At 40.2% G+C, this 16,582-nt stretch overlaps 1 protein-coding gene across 1 annotated transcript in view; it reads left to right on the plus strand.

The window, feature by feature from the left end:
• LOC125535172 (myosin-4-like) overlaps window positions 1–16,582 on the plus strand; it is a 223,438-nt gene that overhangs the window by 169,331 nt on the left and 37,525 nt on the right. Inside the window, exons 3-4 of the mRNA XM_048698218.1 lie at window positions 7,325–7,504; window positions 14,888–14,898. Of these exons, the coding sequence (XP_048554175.1) occupies window positions 7,325–7,504; window positions 14,888–14,898 (191 nt within the window). The remainder of the gene's footprint in view (window positions 1–7,324; window positions 7,505–14,887; window positions 14,899–16,582) is intronic.

A 16,582-nucleotide genomic window follows, 5' to 3' on the forward strand; every position in this document is an offset into this window, starting at 1 on the left:
TTGATCATATGTCTAATCATGGCATGAATATTAAGACACGAGTGATTCAAAGCAATAGTCTATCATTTGACATAAAAACAATAATACTTCAAACCTACCAATAAAGCAATCATGTCTTTTCAAAATAACATGGCCAAAGAAAGTTATCCCTACAAAATCATATAGTCTGGCTATGCTCCATCTTCACCACACAAAATATTCACATCATGCACAACCCCGATGACAAGCCAAGCAATTGTTTCATACTTTTGACGTTCTCAAACCTTTTCAACTTTCACGTAATACATGAGCGTGAGCCATGGACATAGCACTATAGGTGGAATAGAATGGTGGTTGTGGAGAAGACAAAAAGGAGAAGATAGTCTCACATCAACTAGGCGTATCAACGGGCTATGGAGATGCCCATCAATAGATATCAATGCGAGTGAGTAGGGATTGCCATGCAACGGATGCACTAGAGCTATAAGTATATGAAAGCTCAGCAAAGAAACTAGTGGGTATGCATCCAACTTGCTTGCTCATGAAGACCTCAGGCATTTGAGGAAGCCCATCATCAGAATATACAAGCCAAGTTCTATAATGAAAATTCCCACTAGTATATGAAAGTGATAACTCAAGAGACTCTCTATATGAAGAACATGGTGCTACTTTGAAGCACAAGTGTGGAAAAAGGATAGTAGCACTGCCCCTTCTCTCTTTTTCTCTCATTTTTTTGTTTTTTTTTGTTTTTTGTTTTTTTGGTGGGCTTCTTTGGCCTCTTTTTTTATTTGGGCTTCTTTGGCCTCTTTTATTTTTTGTAAAGTCTGGAGTCTCATCCCGACTTATGGGGGAATCATAGTCTCCATCATCCTTTCCTCATTGGGGCAATGCTCTAATAATGATGATCATCACACTTTTATTGACTTACAACTCAATATTACAACTCAATGTCTAGAACAAAGTATGGCTCTATATGGATGCCTCCGGCGGTGTACCGGGATGTGCAATGATCTAGCGTAGCAATGACATCAAAAAACGGGCAAGCCATGAAAACATCATGCTAGCTATCTTACGATCATGCAAAGCAATATGACAATGAATGCTCAAGTCATGTATATGATGATGATGGAAGTTGCATGGCAATATATCTCGGAATGGTTATGGAAATGCCATGATAGGTAGGTATGGTGGCTGTTTTGAGGAAGGTATATGGTGAGTTTATGGTACCGGCGAAAGTTGCGCAGTACTAGAGAGGCTAGCAACGGTGGAAGGGTGAGAGTGCATATAATCCATGGACTCAACATTAGTCATAAAGAACTCACATACTTATTGCAAAAATCTATTAGTCATCGAAACAAAGTACTACGCGCATGCTCCTAGGGGGATAGATTGGTAGGAAAAGACCATCGCTCGTCCCCGACCGCCACTCATAAGGAAGACAATCAGTAAATAAATCATGCTCCGACTTCGTTACATAACGGTTCACCATACGTGCATGCTACGGGAATCACAAACCTCAACACAAGTATTTCTACAATCCACAACTACCCACTAGCATGACTCTAATATCACCATCTTTATATCGCAAAACTATTGCAAGGAATCAAACATGTCATATTCAGTGATCTACAAGTTTTATGTAGGATTTTATGACTAACCGTGTGAATGGCCAATTCCTGTCATCTCTCTAAATAGATATAAGTGAAGCAAGAGAGTTTAATTCTTTCTACAAAAGATATGCCCGTGCTCTAACAAATATAAGTGAAGCAAAAAAGCATTCTACAAATGGCGGTTGTCTAAGTGAAGAGAAACAGGCAATCCAAACTTCAAATGATATAAGTGAAGCACATGAAGCATTCTATAAAGCCATACTCAAAGAATATAAGTGAAGTGCAAAGAGCATTCTATAAATCAACCAAGGACTATCTCATAACAGCATGGTGCAAAAAATAAACATGAAAACTAAAGCAAAGACGCTCCAAGATTGCACATATCGCATGAACAAAACGAATCCGAAAACATACCGATACTTGTTGAAGAAAGATGGGATGCCTCCCCAGCATCCCCAAGCTTAGACGCTTGAGTCTCCTTGAATATTTACTTGGGGTGCCTCAGGCATCCCCAAGCTTGAGCTCTTTCCTCTCTTCCTTCTTCTCACATCGAAACCTTCTCGATCATCGAACACTTCATCCACACAAAACTTCAACAGAAAACTCGGTAAGATCCGTTAGTATAATAAAGCAAATCACCACTATAAGTACTGTTGCAAACCAATTAATATTTTGTTTTTTCATTGTGTCTACTGTAGTATAACTTTTTCATGGCTTAATCCACTGATATAAATTGATAGTTTCATCAAAACAAGCAAACTATGCATCAAAAACAGAATCTGTCTAAACCAGAATAGTCTGTAGCAATCTGAACATTAACCATACTTCTGATACTTGAACAATACTTCCAAAATTAGGAAAAATAAAAAAATTGTATAGGAAGAGAGTTCAAAAAGAATCAGAACCATTTGACGTTCCATCTAAAAATGTAAAATCGCTCACTACAGCCAAAGTTTCTGTCCTGCACCGTTCAAACCATCAAGAAAATGTAAACATCCTAAAGGCAAACCTTGGCACATTATTTTTATAATACAATGGAATTGTACAATGGGATAATTATTTTTGTTGAAAAGTTTCTGTAATCAAGATTCACAAAGTTGCCGTGAGCATGAACAAATTTCACGGAGCTCTTCCACTTCAACAGTGCTTGTCTTTCTCACTTTCACTTTCCTTTTTTAAAAGCTTTGGGTTCCCCTCTTTATTTTTGTTGTTTTTAAACTATATGAAAGCACTAAACAGAAATAAATGACTCTCTAAAACTTCCGGGTTGTCTCCCTGGCAGCGCTTTCTTTAAAGCCATTAAGCTAGGCATATAGTGCTCAAGTAGTGAATCCACCCGGATCCCAAGGTATATCAAAGCCAATTTTAATTAACAATGATTTGTAATTTAGTAGTGAGCACAAAGCAACATATATCAAGCAATGACAAAGTCTAACTCTCTTCCTATGCATCGGCATGTCATAAAAGAACAATTCATGCACACCTAGTAAAGGCTAATGCATAGTATAAACAGTTTCTTGCAATTTTATCATGTTGGAAACATAGAGAGGTGGAGATATAGTTCCTCTCTCATAATAATTGCAAGTAGGAGCAGCAAGCACATGCATATTATATTTATCGAAATCATCATGTGCAACGGTAAAAGGCAACCCATCAATATAATCCTTAATAAGTGCAAACTTCTCCGATATGGTATAATCGGGAGAATTCAAAAAGATAATAGGACTATCATGTGTGGGTGCAATAGCAACAATTTAATGTTTAACATAAGGAACTTATCAAGTCCATCTTCAAAAGCATAATTCATATTGGCATCTTGGCCATAAGCATAGCAAGCATCATCAAAAAGGGATATTTCAAAAGAATCATAGGGATCATAACAGTCATCATAGCAATCATCCTTCGATAAGCACGAAGGGGAATTAAACAATGTATGAGTTGAAAAGTTACTCTCATTAGAAGGTGGGCACGGGTGATCAATCCGCTCTTCCTCCTTTTGTTCTTCGCTCTCCTCATCATATTTTTCATCCAATGGGCTCACAGTTTCATCAATTTCTTCTTCCATAGACTCCTGCAAAATATTAGTCTCTTCTTGGACAGCGGAGTATTCCTCAATATATTGTTTAACATAGGTATTAGAAGCATAATTATCATAGCAATATTTAAGTACAGCAAAATTTTCAGATTTGTGAAAAGTAGCATCATACTTTTCAATCAAAGAAGCAATTTCAAAAGCACCCATATAAGCAACAAATTCTTCAATTTGTTGAACATCATAGTAATTATAAACACCTTTAGCATACGAAGATACGATTCCATTATCACTAAACTCACATTGATAGGGAAGGTGTTTCTTAGGGTTTTCGGAACAACAAGTAAAATCATATAATTCACATAAATTCCAAGCATAGCATTGCAAACGTTGAATTTGACTCCATAATAATTTCCCTTTTTCAGATATACGGTGTCGCACATAACAAGCATGCTCATCTAAAGATTTGCCCTCAACTAAGCTAGTTGGGGTTTCGGCACGAGCACATAGGGATCGAAGATGATCCAAGTAATAAGCTTCAGCAATGTGATAGATTTTGATTGGTTCTTCAACCATTGGATCAGTAGGTACAACTAATTTTTTTGGTATTTTGCGTTTCCTACCCATAACTGAAGATAGGAAACAACTAAGAACAACAAATAAAAATTATTAGTGATAAAGCAAACAAGCACACACGAGAATATTCACCCCACACTATTGCACCCCGGCAACGGCGCCAGAAAAAGGTCTTGATAACCCACAAGTATAGGGGATCGCAACAGTTTTCGATAAGTAAGAGTGTCGAACCCAACGAGGAGCTAAAGGTAGAACAAATATTCCCTCAAGTTCTATCGACCACCGATACAACTCTACGCACGCTTGACGTTCGCTTTACCTAGAACAAGTATGAAACTAGAAGTACTTTGTAGGTGTTGTTGGATAGGTTTGCAAGATAATAAAGAGTACGTAAATAAAAATTAGGGGCTGTTTAGATAAAGAAACAATAAAGTAAATATAGCGAGTGTGGAAAAGTGGTGGTAGGAGTTGCGAAATTGCCCCTAAGCAATTGACAACTATACTAGACCGATAGCAAGTATTATGTGGGAGAGGCCACTGCTAGCATGTCATCCCTGACTTGGAATTCTATGCACTTATGATTGGAACTATTAGCAAGCATCCGCAACTACTAATGTTCATTAAGGTAAAACCCAACCATAGCATTAAGATATATTGGTCCCCCTTCAATCCCGTATGCATCAATTTCTATGCTAGGTTGAAGCTTCTGTCACTCTTGCCCTCCAATACATAGTCCTATCAACATACAACTAACCCTATGGTGTGATCCACGCGCGCACTCATATGATGGGCACCAAAGGACAGCAACATAACCACAAGCAAATTAAATCAATCATAGCAATTCATCAACCACCGATAGGACAACGAAAATCTACTCAGACATCATAGGATGGCAACACATCATTGGATAATAATATGAAGCATAAAGCACCATGTTCAAGTAGAGGGTACAGCGGGTTGCGGGAGAGTGGACCGCTGTAGATAGAGGGGGGAAGGATATGGATATGTTGGTGAAGATGGCGGAGGTGTTGGTGAAGATCGCGGTGATGATGATGGCCACGGCGGTGTTCCGGCGCCACCGGAGGAGAGGGGGAGAGGGGCCCCCTTCTTCCTCTTCTTCCTTGACCTCCTCCCTAGATGGGAGAAGGGTTTCCCCTCTGGTCCTTGGCCTCCATGGCATGGGAGGGGCGAGAGCCCCTCCGAGATTGGATCTATCTATCTGTTTCTCTCTGGTTCTGCGTTCTGTTCTGGCTCTATTTCACTGTTCCGTGTATATATGGAGATCCGTAACTCTGATTGGCCTGAAACCTTCGCCGTGATTTTTTTTTCCGAATATTAGCTTTCTTGCGGCAAAAGAAGAGCGCCAACCGCCTTACGGTGGGCTCACAAGGGTAGGGGGCGCGCCCTAAGGGGGGCCTGCCTCGTGACCACCTCGGTTACTGGTTCGCGTTGATTTTCCTTCCGAATTTTCCATATTTTCCAAAAATAAGCTCCGGCCGTTTTTATCCCGTTTGGACTCCGTTTGATATGGATATTCTGCGAAACCAAAAACATGCAACAGACATGAACTGGCACTGGGCACTGGATCAATATGTTAGTCCCAAAAATAATATAAAAAGTTGCCAAAAAGTATATGAAAGTTGAATAATATTGGCATGGAACAATCAAAAATTATAGATACGACGGAGACGTATCAGAGGCCTGCCGGGGGCCCACGAGACATGGGGGCGCCCCCCACCCTCATGGATGGTGGGTGGCCCCCCTCTGGTGCTTCCTTCGCCCAATATTTTATATATATTCTAAAATGACTCTCGTGGAGTTTCGGGACTTTTGGAGTTGTGCAGAAAAGGTCTCTAATATTTGCTCCTTTTCCAGCCCAGAATTCCAGCTGCCAGCATTCTCCCTCTTCGTGTAAACCTTGTAAAATAATAGAGAATATGCATAAGTATTGTGACATAATGTGTAATAATAGCCCATAATGCAATAAATATTGATAGAGAAGCATGATGCAAAATGGACGTATCAATCACGCGCCACCTCCTGTGGCAGCCTCCCTCTCTCCACTATGGCCCAATAGGCCCATTAACTTTCTCGGGGGGTTCCGGTAGCCTCCCGGTACTCCGAAAAATCCCCTGAACCTTATCGGAACCATTCTGGTGTCCGTATATAACCTTCCAATATATCAATCTTTACCTCTCGACCATTTCGAGACTCCTCGTCATGTCCGTGATCTCATCCGGTACTCCGAACAAACTCGGTCACCAAAACACATAACTCATAATACAAATCATTATCGAACGTTAAGCGTGCGGACCCTACGGGTTCGAGAACTATGTAGACATGACCGAGACATATCTCCGGTCAATAACCAATAGCGGAACCTAGATTCTCATATCGGCTCCTACATATTCTACGAAGATCTTTATCGATCAAACCACATAACAACATACGTCATTCCCTTTGTCATCATTATGTTACTTGCCCGAGATTCGATCGTCGGTATCATCAGACCTAATTCAATCTTGTTACCGGCAAGTCTCTTTACTCATTCCGTAATGCATCATCCCACAACTAACTCATTAGTCACATTGCTTGCAAGGCTTATAGTGATGTGCATTACCGAGAGGGCCTAGAGATACCTCTCCGATACACGGAGTGAAAAATCCTAATCTTGATCTATGCCAACTCAACAAACTCCTTTGGAGACACCTGTAGAGCATCTTTATAATCACACAGTTATGTTGTGAAGTTTGATAGCACACAGAGTGTTCCTCCGGTATTCGGTAGTTGCATAATCTCATCGTCAGAGGAATATGTATAAGTCATGAAGAAAGCAATAGCAATAAAACTAAACGATAATTATGCTAAGCTAATAGATGGGTCTTGTCCATCACATCATTCTCTAATGATGTGATCCCATTCATCAAATGACAACATATGTCTATGGCCAGGAAACTTAACCATCTTTGATTGACGAGGTAGTCAAGTAGAGGCATACTAGGGACACTCTGTTTGTCTATGTATTCACACATGTACTAAGTTTCCGGTTAATACAATTCTAGCATGAATAATAAACATTTATCATGATATAAGGCAATATAAATAACAACTTTATTATTGCCTCTAGGGCATATTTCCTTCACCCGACTCGCTGCCGTGGTCGTGGCCGCGCCCGGCTCGACCGCGACCTGCAGCGGGTCAACGGCGAGCTGCGGGTGGCGTTGGCCGCGGAGGAGAAGAACAAGCGGGCCATGGAGGATCTAGTGCTGGTGCTCAAGGAGGTGAAAGCGGAGCTGCACACCACGCGGTAGCAGCTGGCGCGTGCTACCTCTTGAGCACTGTGTTGGTTTTCCCTTGAAGAGAGGAAAGGGTGGTGCAGTAAAGCAGCGTAAGTATTTCCCTCAGTTTTTGAGAATCAAGGTATCAATCCAGTAGGAGACCACGTGCGAGTCACCTCGTACCTACACGAACAAATAAGAACCTCGCAACCAACGCGATAAAGGGGTTGTCAATCCCTTCATGGCCACTTGCAAGAGTGAGATATGATAGAGATGATAATAATAAGATAAATATTTTTTGGTATTTGTATGATATAGATTGAAATTAAAGATTGCAAAATAAAATATATTAGAAACTTGTATGATGGAAAATAGACCCGGGGGCCATAGGTTTCACTAGTGGCTTCTCTCAAGATAACATAAGTATTACGGTGGGTGAACAAATTACTGTCGAGCAATTGATAGAAAAGCGAATAATTATGAGAATATATAGGTATGATCATGTATATAGGCATCACGTCCGTGACAAGTAGACCGACTCCTACCTGCATCTACTAATATTACTCCACACATCGACCCCTATCCATCATGCATCTAGAGTATTAAGTTCATAAGAACAGAGTAACGCCTTAAGCAACATGACATGATGTAGAGGGATAAACTCATGCAATATGATGTAAACCCCATCTTTTTATCCTCGATGGCAACAATACAATACGTGTCATTTCCCTTTCTGTCACTGGGAGCGAGCACCGCAAGATTGAACCTAAAGCTAAGCACTTCTCCCATTGCAAGAAAGATCAATCTAGTAGGCCAAAACAAACTGATAATTTGAAGAGACTTGCAAATATAAACCAATCATACATAAAAGAATTCAGAGAAGATTCAAATATTGTTCAAAGATAATCTGGATCATAAACTCACAATTCATCGGATCTCGACAAACACACTACAAAAGAAGATTACATCGAATAGATCTCCAAGAGAATCGAGGAGAACTTTGTATTGATATCCAAAGAGAGAGAAGAATCCATCTAGCTACTAGCTATGGACCTGAAGGACTGAGGTAAACTACTCACGCATCATTGGAGGGGCCATTGAGTTGATGTAGAGGCCCTCCGTGATCGATGCCCCCTCCGGCGGAGCTCCGGAAAAGGCCCCAAGATGGGATCTCTTGGGTATGGAAGGTTGCGGCGGTGGAAATAGGGGTTCATGGTGCTCCTGGATGTTTGCAGGGGTATATATATATATGAGAAATAAGTAGGTCAGTGGAGCAACAAGGGGCCCACGAGGGTGGAGGGTGCGCCCAGGGGGGTAGGCGCACCCCCTGCCTCATGGCCGCCTCGTTGATTGCTTGACGTCCACTCCAAGTCCTCTGGATCACGTTTGTTCCAAAAATCATGTTCCCGAAGGTTTCATTCCGTTTGGACTCCGTTTGATATTCCTTTTCTACAAAACACTGAAATAGGCAAAAAAACAGCAATTTGGGTTGGGCCTCCGGTTAATAGGTTAGTCCCAAAAATAATATAAAAGTGTAAAATAAAGCCCGTTATCATCCAAAACAGATAATATACTAGCATGGAACAATAAAAAATTATAGATACGTTGGAGAAGTATCAAGCATCCCCAAGCTTAATTCCTGCTCATCCTCGAGTAGGTAAATGGTAAAAACAAAATTTTTGATGTGGAATGCTTCCTAACATATTTCTCAATGTAATTTTATTTATTGTGGCATGAATGTTCAGATCCGAAAGATTCAAGATAAAAGTTTAATATTGACATAAAAATAATAATACTTCAAGCATACTAACTAAGCAATCATGTCTTCTCGAAATAACATGGCCAAAGAAAGTTCATCCCTACAAAATCATATAGTTTGGTCATGCTCCATTTTCGTCACACAAGAATGCTCTCATCATGCACAACCCCGATGACAAGCCAAGAAATTGTTTCATACTTTAGTAATCTCAAACTTTTTTCAACTTTCACGCAATACATGAGCATGAGCCATGGATATAGCACTATGGGTGGAATAGAATATAATGAAGGGGGTTATGTGGAGAAGACAAAAAAGGAGAAAGTCACACATCGACGCGGCTAATCAATGGGCTAGGGAGATGCCCATCAATTGATGTCAATGCAAGGAGTAGGGATTGCCATGCAACGGATGCACTAGAGCTATAAATGTATGAAAGCTCAACAAAAGAAACTAAGTGGGTGTGCATCCAACTTGCTTGCTCACAAAGACCTAGGGCACTTGAGGAGGCCCATTGTTGGAATACAGGCCAAGTTCTATAATGAAAATTTCACACTAGTATATGAAAATGAACAAACAAGAGACTCTCTATCATAAAGATCATGGTGCTACTTTGAAGCACAAGTGTGGAAAAAGGATAGTAGCATTGCCCCCTTATTTATTTATTTTTTATTATTTTGGGCCTTCTTTTTATTATTATTTGGCCTTTCTTTTTTTTTCTTTTTTTATGGGACAATGCTAATGCTCTATTACTGATGATCATCACACTTCTATTTATTTACAACTCAATGATTACAACTCGATACTAGAACAAGATATGACTATATGAATGCCTCCGGCGGTGTACTGGGATGTGCAATGACTCATGAGTGACATGTATGAAAGAATAATGAATGGTGGCTTTGCCACAAATACGATGTCAACTACATGATCATGCAAGGCAATATGACAATGATGATGCATTTCATAATAAACGGAACGATGGAAAGTTGCATGGCAATATATCTCGGAATGGCTATGGAAATGCCATAATAGGTAGGTATGGTGGCTGTTTTGAGGAAGATATAAGGAGGTTTATGTGTGATAGAGCGTATTGTATCACGGGGTTTGGATGCACCGGCAAAGTTTGCACCAACTCTCAAGGTGAGAAAGGGCAATGCACGGTACCAAAGAGGCTAGCAATGATGGAAGGGTGAGAGTGCGTATAATCCATGGACTCAACATTAGTCATAAAGAACTCACATACTTATTGCAAAAATCTACAAGTCATCAAAAACCAAGTATTACGCGCATGCTCCTAGGGGGATAGATTGGTAGGAAAAGACCATCGCTCATCCCCGACCGCCACTCATAAGGAAGACAATCAAATAACACCTCATGTTTCAAATTTGTTACACGACGTTTACCATACGTGCATGCTACGGGACTTGCAAACTTCAACACAAGTATTCCTCAAATTCACAACTACTCAACTAGCACAACTTTGATATCACTATCTCCATATCTCAAAACGATAATCAAGTATCAAACTTCCCTTAGTATTCAATGCACTTGTATGAAAGTTTTTATTATGCCTAAAAGCAAATTGCCATGTTGTTCTAAAGGACTCTCAAAATAATATAAGTGAAGTATGAGAGATCAATTATTTCTATAAAATAAAACCACCACCGTGCTCTAAAAGATATAAGTGAAGTACTAGAGCAAAAACTATATATCTCAAAAGATATAAGTGAAGCACATAGAGTATTCTAATAAATTCCAATTCATGTGTGTCTCTCTCAATAGGTGTGTACAGCAAGGATGATTGTGGTAAAATAAAAAGCAAATACTCAAATCATACAAGACGCTCCAAGCAAAACACATATCATGTGACGAATAAAAATATACCTCCAAGTAAAGTTACCGATAGACGAAGACGAAAGAGGGGATGCCTTCCGGGCCATCCCCAAGCTTAGGCTTTTTGGTGTCCTTGGATTTTACCTTGGGGTGCCTTGGGCATCCCCAATCTTAGGCTCTTGCCACTCCTTGTTCCATAATCCATCAAATTCTTACCCAAAACTTGAAAACTTCACAACACAAAACTTAAAAGAAAATATTCGCGAGCTCCGTTAGTAAAAGAAAACAAACCACCACTTCAAGGTACTGTAATGAACTCATTATTTATTTATATTGGTGTTAAATCTAATGTATTCCAACTTTTCTATGGTTCATAAACTCTATTACTAGCCATAGATTCATCAAAATAAGCAAACAACACACGAAAAACAGAATCTGTCAAAAACAAAACAGTCTGTAGTAATCTGTAACTAACGCAAACTTCTAGAACCCCAAAGATTCTAAAATAAATTGTTGGACGTGAGGAATTTATCTAATAATCATCTGAAAAAAGAATTAACTAAATAGCACTCTCTAGTAAAAAAATTGCAGAAATTCTCGCGAGCGCTAAAGTTTCTATTTTTTACAGCAGTATCAAAAAGACTTTCCCCAAGTCTTCCCAACGGTTCTACTTGGCACAAACACTAATTAAACACAAAAAACACAACCAAAAAAAGGCTAGATAAATTATTTATTACTAAAAAGGAGAAAAATCAAGGAATAAAAATAAAATTGGGTTGCCTCCCAACAAGCGCTATCGTTTAACGCCCTTAGCTAGGCATAAAAGCAAGGATAGATCTAGGTATTGTCATCTTTGGTATGCAATCCATAATTGGCTCTCATAATAGATTTGTAAGGTAATTTAATTTTCTTTCTAGGAAAGTGTTCCATGCCCTTCCTTAACGGAAATTGGAATCTAATATTCCCTTCCTTCATATCAATAATTGCACCAATCGTTCTAAGGAAAGGTCTACCAAGAATAATAGGACATGAAGGATTGCAATCTACATCAAGAACAATGAAATCTACGGGCACATAGTTCCTATTTGCAACAATAAGAACATCATTAATTCTTCCCATAGGTTTCTTAATGGTGGAATCCGCAAGGTGCAAGTTTAGAGAACAATCATCAAATTCACGGAAACTTAGCAAATCACACAAAGTTTTTGGAATCGTGGAAAGACTTGCACCCAAATAAAAAAAAGGATAGCATTCATGATCTTTAATTTTAATTTTTATTGTAGGTTCCCACTCATCATAAAGTTTTCTAGAGATAGAACTTCCAACTCAAGTTTTTCTTCATAAGATTGCATCAAAGCATCAACAATATGTTTAGTAAAAGCTTTATTTTGACTATAAGCATGAGGATAATTTAGAACGGATTGCAACAAGGAAATACAATCTATCAAAGAGCAATTATCATAATTAAATTCCTTGAAATCCAAGATAGTGGGTTCTTTGCTATCTAAAGTTTTAACCTCTCCAATCCCACTTTTATCAACTTTTGCATCAAGATCTAAAAACTCTGAATTTTTGGGATGCCTTCTAACTAAAGTTGACTCATCTCCAGTCCCATCATTATCAAGATTCATATTGAAAAACAAAGATTTAATAGGGGACACATCAATTACTATTAGAGCTTCATATTTATTGTCATGAAAACTAGAAGAACACGCTTTCACAAAGCAATCTTTCTTAGCACGCATCCTAGCGGTTCTTTCTTTGCACTCATAAATGGAAATTCTCATGGCTTTGAGAGACTCATTGATATTATGCTTAGGTGGGGTAGATCTAAGTGTCAAAGAATCAACATCAAGAGAAATTCTATCCACGCTCCTAGCCAACTCATCAATCTTAAGCAATTTTTCTTCAATCAAAGCACTGAAACTCTTTTGCAAAGTAATAAATTCTTTAATAATAGATTCAAAATCAGAGGGCATCTTATTATATTTCCATAAGAATTGTTGTAGGAATTACCATAATTATTAGAGGAATTACTAGGAAACGACCTAGAATTAAAATTACCTCTATACACGTTATTACCAAAATTGTTCCTACCAAAAAAATTCACATCCATAGATTCATTATTATTCTCAATCCAAGTAGACAAAGGCATATCATTAGGATCAGTAGGAGCACTCTTCAAACAATTTCATAAGTTCATCCATCTTTCTACTCAAAACATTAATTTCTTCAATTGCATGCACCTTTTTACTAGTAGATCTTTCAGTGTGCCATTAAGAATAATTAACCATAATATTATCTAGTAGTTTGGTAGCTTCTCCTAAAGTGATTTCCATAAAAGTGCCTCCTGCAGCCGAATCTAAAAGATTTCTAGAAGCAAAATTCAATCCGGCATAAATTTTTTGTATAATCATCCATAAATTCAAACCATATGTAGGGAAATTACGTATCATTAATTTCATCCTCTCCCAAGATTGTGAAACATGTTCATGATCAAGTTGCTTAAAATTCATAATATCGTTTCTAAGAGATATGATCTTAGCAGGAGGAAAATACTTAGATATAAAAGCATCTTTGCACTTATTCCATGAATCAATACTATTTTTAGGCAAAGAAGAAAACCAAGCTTTACCACGATCTCTAAGCGAAAACGGAAATAGCTTAAGTTTAACAATATCATTGTCCACATCTTTCTTCTTTAGCATATCACACAAATCAATAAAGTTGTTTAGATGGGTAGCGGCATCTTCACTAGGAAGGCCAGAAAACGAATCTTTCATGACAAGATTCAGCAAAGCAGTATTAGTTTCACAAGATTCAGCATCAGTAAGAGGAGCAATCATAGTGCTAATAAAATCATTATTGTTGGTATTGGCAAAGTCACACAATTTAGTATTATCTTGAGCCATCGTGACAAGCAAGCAATCCAACACACAAGCAAACAAGAAGCAAACAAAAAAGAGGCGAACGAAAAAATAGGGCGAATAAAACGGCAAGGGTGAAGTGGGGGAGAGGAAAACGAGAGGCAAATGGTAAATAATGTAATGCGAAGGATAAGAGTTGTGATGGGTACTTGGTATGTCTTGACTTGGCGTAGATCTCCCCGGCAACGGCGCCAGAAATCCTTCTTGCTACCTCTTGAGCACTGCGTTGGTTTTCCCTTGAAGAGGAAAGGGTGGTGCGGTAAAGCAGCGTAAGTATTTCCCTCGGTTTTTGAGAACCAAGGTATCAATCCAGTAGGAGACCACGCGCGAGTCACCTCGTATGTGACAGCCTGGGTTTTGCCCCTTCTTATTTGCTTGATTTTTCATTTGAATTTTTTTGAAACTTGGGGTTTCTGAATCCTTTCATATGGACTTCAACACTTGGGCATCCTTGGATTTCACCCAAGTGCTTCACTCCCCTCCTAAATCATTATTTCACTTCTGACCCACCCCAAAAATAATCTTTGTAATATTTTCTTAAAAGAAAAATATTCATTTTCTCTCTTAAACCCTAAGCCAGATCTGTTTGCTTCAAAGCAACCCCAATTTTTATGGCTCAGAAAAATCTGAGATAATTCACAAATATTTTGTGAACACTAGTGCACCTTCCTGAACAAAAATATTCCATCACTTTTTGGAATATTTTTTCTACAGAAAATCTTTTCTATTCTGGACAGAAATGGTGGTTTCTACAGCAACTACCATTTTACTTGCTCCATTTGACCTGAAATTTCTTGTGCATCTTTACCTTAGTAACTTATCACTAGCCTCCAAAGCACAGCTTCAAACTCCAAGCCATTTGACCACAGTAACATCACAAAGTTACTGACTAGAAACTTACTTGGTGTGTGAAAACATCTCTACTGCACCTGGGTCCAAAACAAATCTTGGTAACACTCAAAACCACCACGAACCACATGCCAGACATTGAGTTTATGCTTAGATCGACCTGATGTCATAGTTCACGCGGTGACCGCGTTCATCCAGGCGTGCTGGCATGCAGCCGACGCGCTCTGCGACGCGCCCGAGCCTCTGTTGCTCGCGTGCTCGCTTCCCCGCCTGCCCAACCATGCCAAACCTCACCACCATCATCGTCTCAATGCTCTTAACTCCTCCCTGGCGCTCACCGACGCCGGAGCTCGCCGCAGCAAGCACGGGCAAGGTTCGGCCAGCCCAACAGTGCGGAGCGCACTGTGCTCGTCGCCACCCTCTTGATCATGTGCTCGTCTCCGCCTGCCCACAGTGGCCGCGTGACCTCCGTCGCCTTCTCCCCCTCTCACTGACGCCGCTCGTCGCCGGGCACCATGGATAGGTGTCCACCGGCGGAGCCCGAAGCACCCTCGCTGCTCGCCTATATATAGAGCCCTCCCCAGCCTCCTCGAGCACCAGCCAACACTCACACACACCCCACGATCGAGTAGGAAGCCGGATCCCGGCCGAGCAAGCCTCGGGTCGCCGTCCCCGAGCTTGAGCTCGCCGGCGATCCCCTCTGGTCGCTGCGGTACCTCCACTCCCTCCCAGGCCTACGCGACCCCTCCAGGGCCTCCGCCTCTCTCCGTTGAGGCCGTCTCGCCCGCTTGGAGCCCCTGGAGTGGCCTCTGCTCGCCGTCTTCCTCAACTCCGGCGACCTCCACGTTCTGCCTCCGCTTGCGAGGTTGATTCCGATGCCGTCCGACCGCCCGTAGCTACGCTAGGGTACGGGCAGGTGCGCCTCAACCCCCTCTTGCCATCCCTCCCTCTCGTTTGGGCCAAGGAGCCCTCGTCGCCGGCGAGAGCTCCGGCGAAGCCGCGGCCCCCTCTATTTCCCTCTCCCTTTTCCCCCACCTGACTAGCGGGGCCCGCTAGTCAGCCACTCAGTACGTGCGCGAAGCGGTACGAGTGGTTGCGCCCCTGGGCTTTACGCCCTCGATGTCACCCCCTAGTCTATTTCAAAATCATTTGAATTTACAGAACACTTCAAATAGTCATAACTCTTCAACCATAAGTCCAAATGAATTGATTCTTTTTGCATTGTGTTCTTTGATAAGAAATCTAGCAGCTCACCAAAGATGAGATTTTTCTGAGCTGTCTAGAATTTCTGGTGATTTTCAGAAGTGTTCTTGATATTTTCTTTTTGCGTTTAAAACTATTTTCAGAAGGTGAAGCTTGCCTTGAGGATCACGAGGAGGCTTGTGAACCTCATCTGCACTAAGGCAAGCCATAACATCATTTTCATGGTGCCATTTCAATATTTGTGATTTTCTTACTTGAATGAAAGGATTAATCCATGCATTTAAATGATTATGGAGTTATTTATATTCTGTTAAATATTGGTTAGTTGTTATGCTTGAGTTACATAATGGTTGAAACTAGTTTAGTGGATAAAGCAAGTTAGGATTTATTTGAGGTGATGTTAGAAATAATTTTGTTATGTATGTTAGCAATTATTTGAAGCTATGTTTTTTCCCTCTTAGATTGATAAAAAGTTGTTAGAAAACGTCCTGTTAAATGCTTGTTTAATCATATTATTTGTCTTACAGAATGTTTGA

This window comes from Triticum urartu, chromosome 2 (assembly GCF_003073215.2).
Source record: "Triticum urartu cultivar G1812 chromosome 2, Tu2.1, whole genome shotgun sequence".
Taxonomy (NCBI): domain Eukaryota; kingdom Viridiplantae; phylum Streptophyta; class Magnoliopsida; order Poales; family Poaceae; genus Triticum; species Triticum urartu.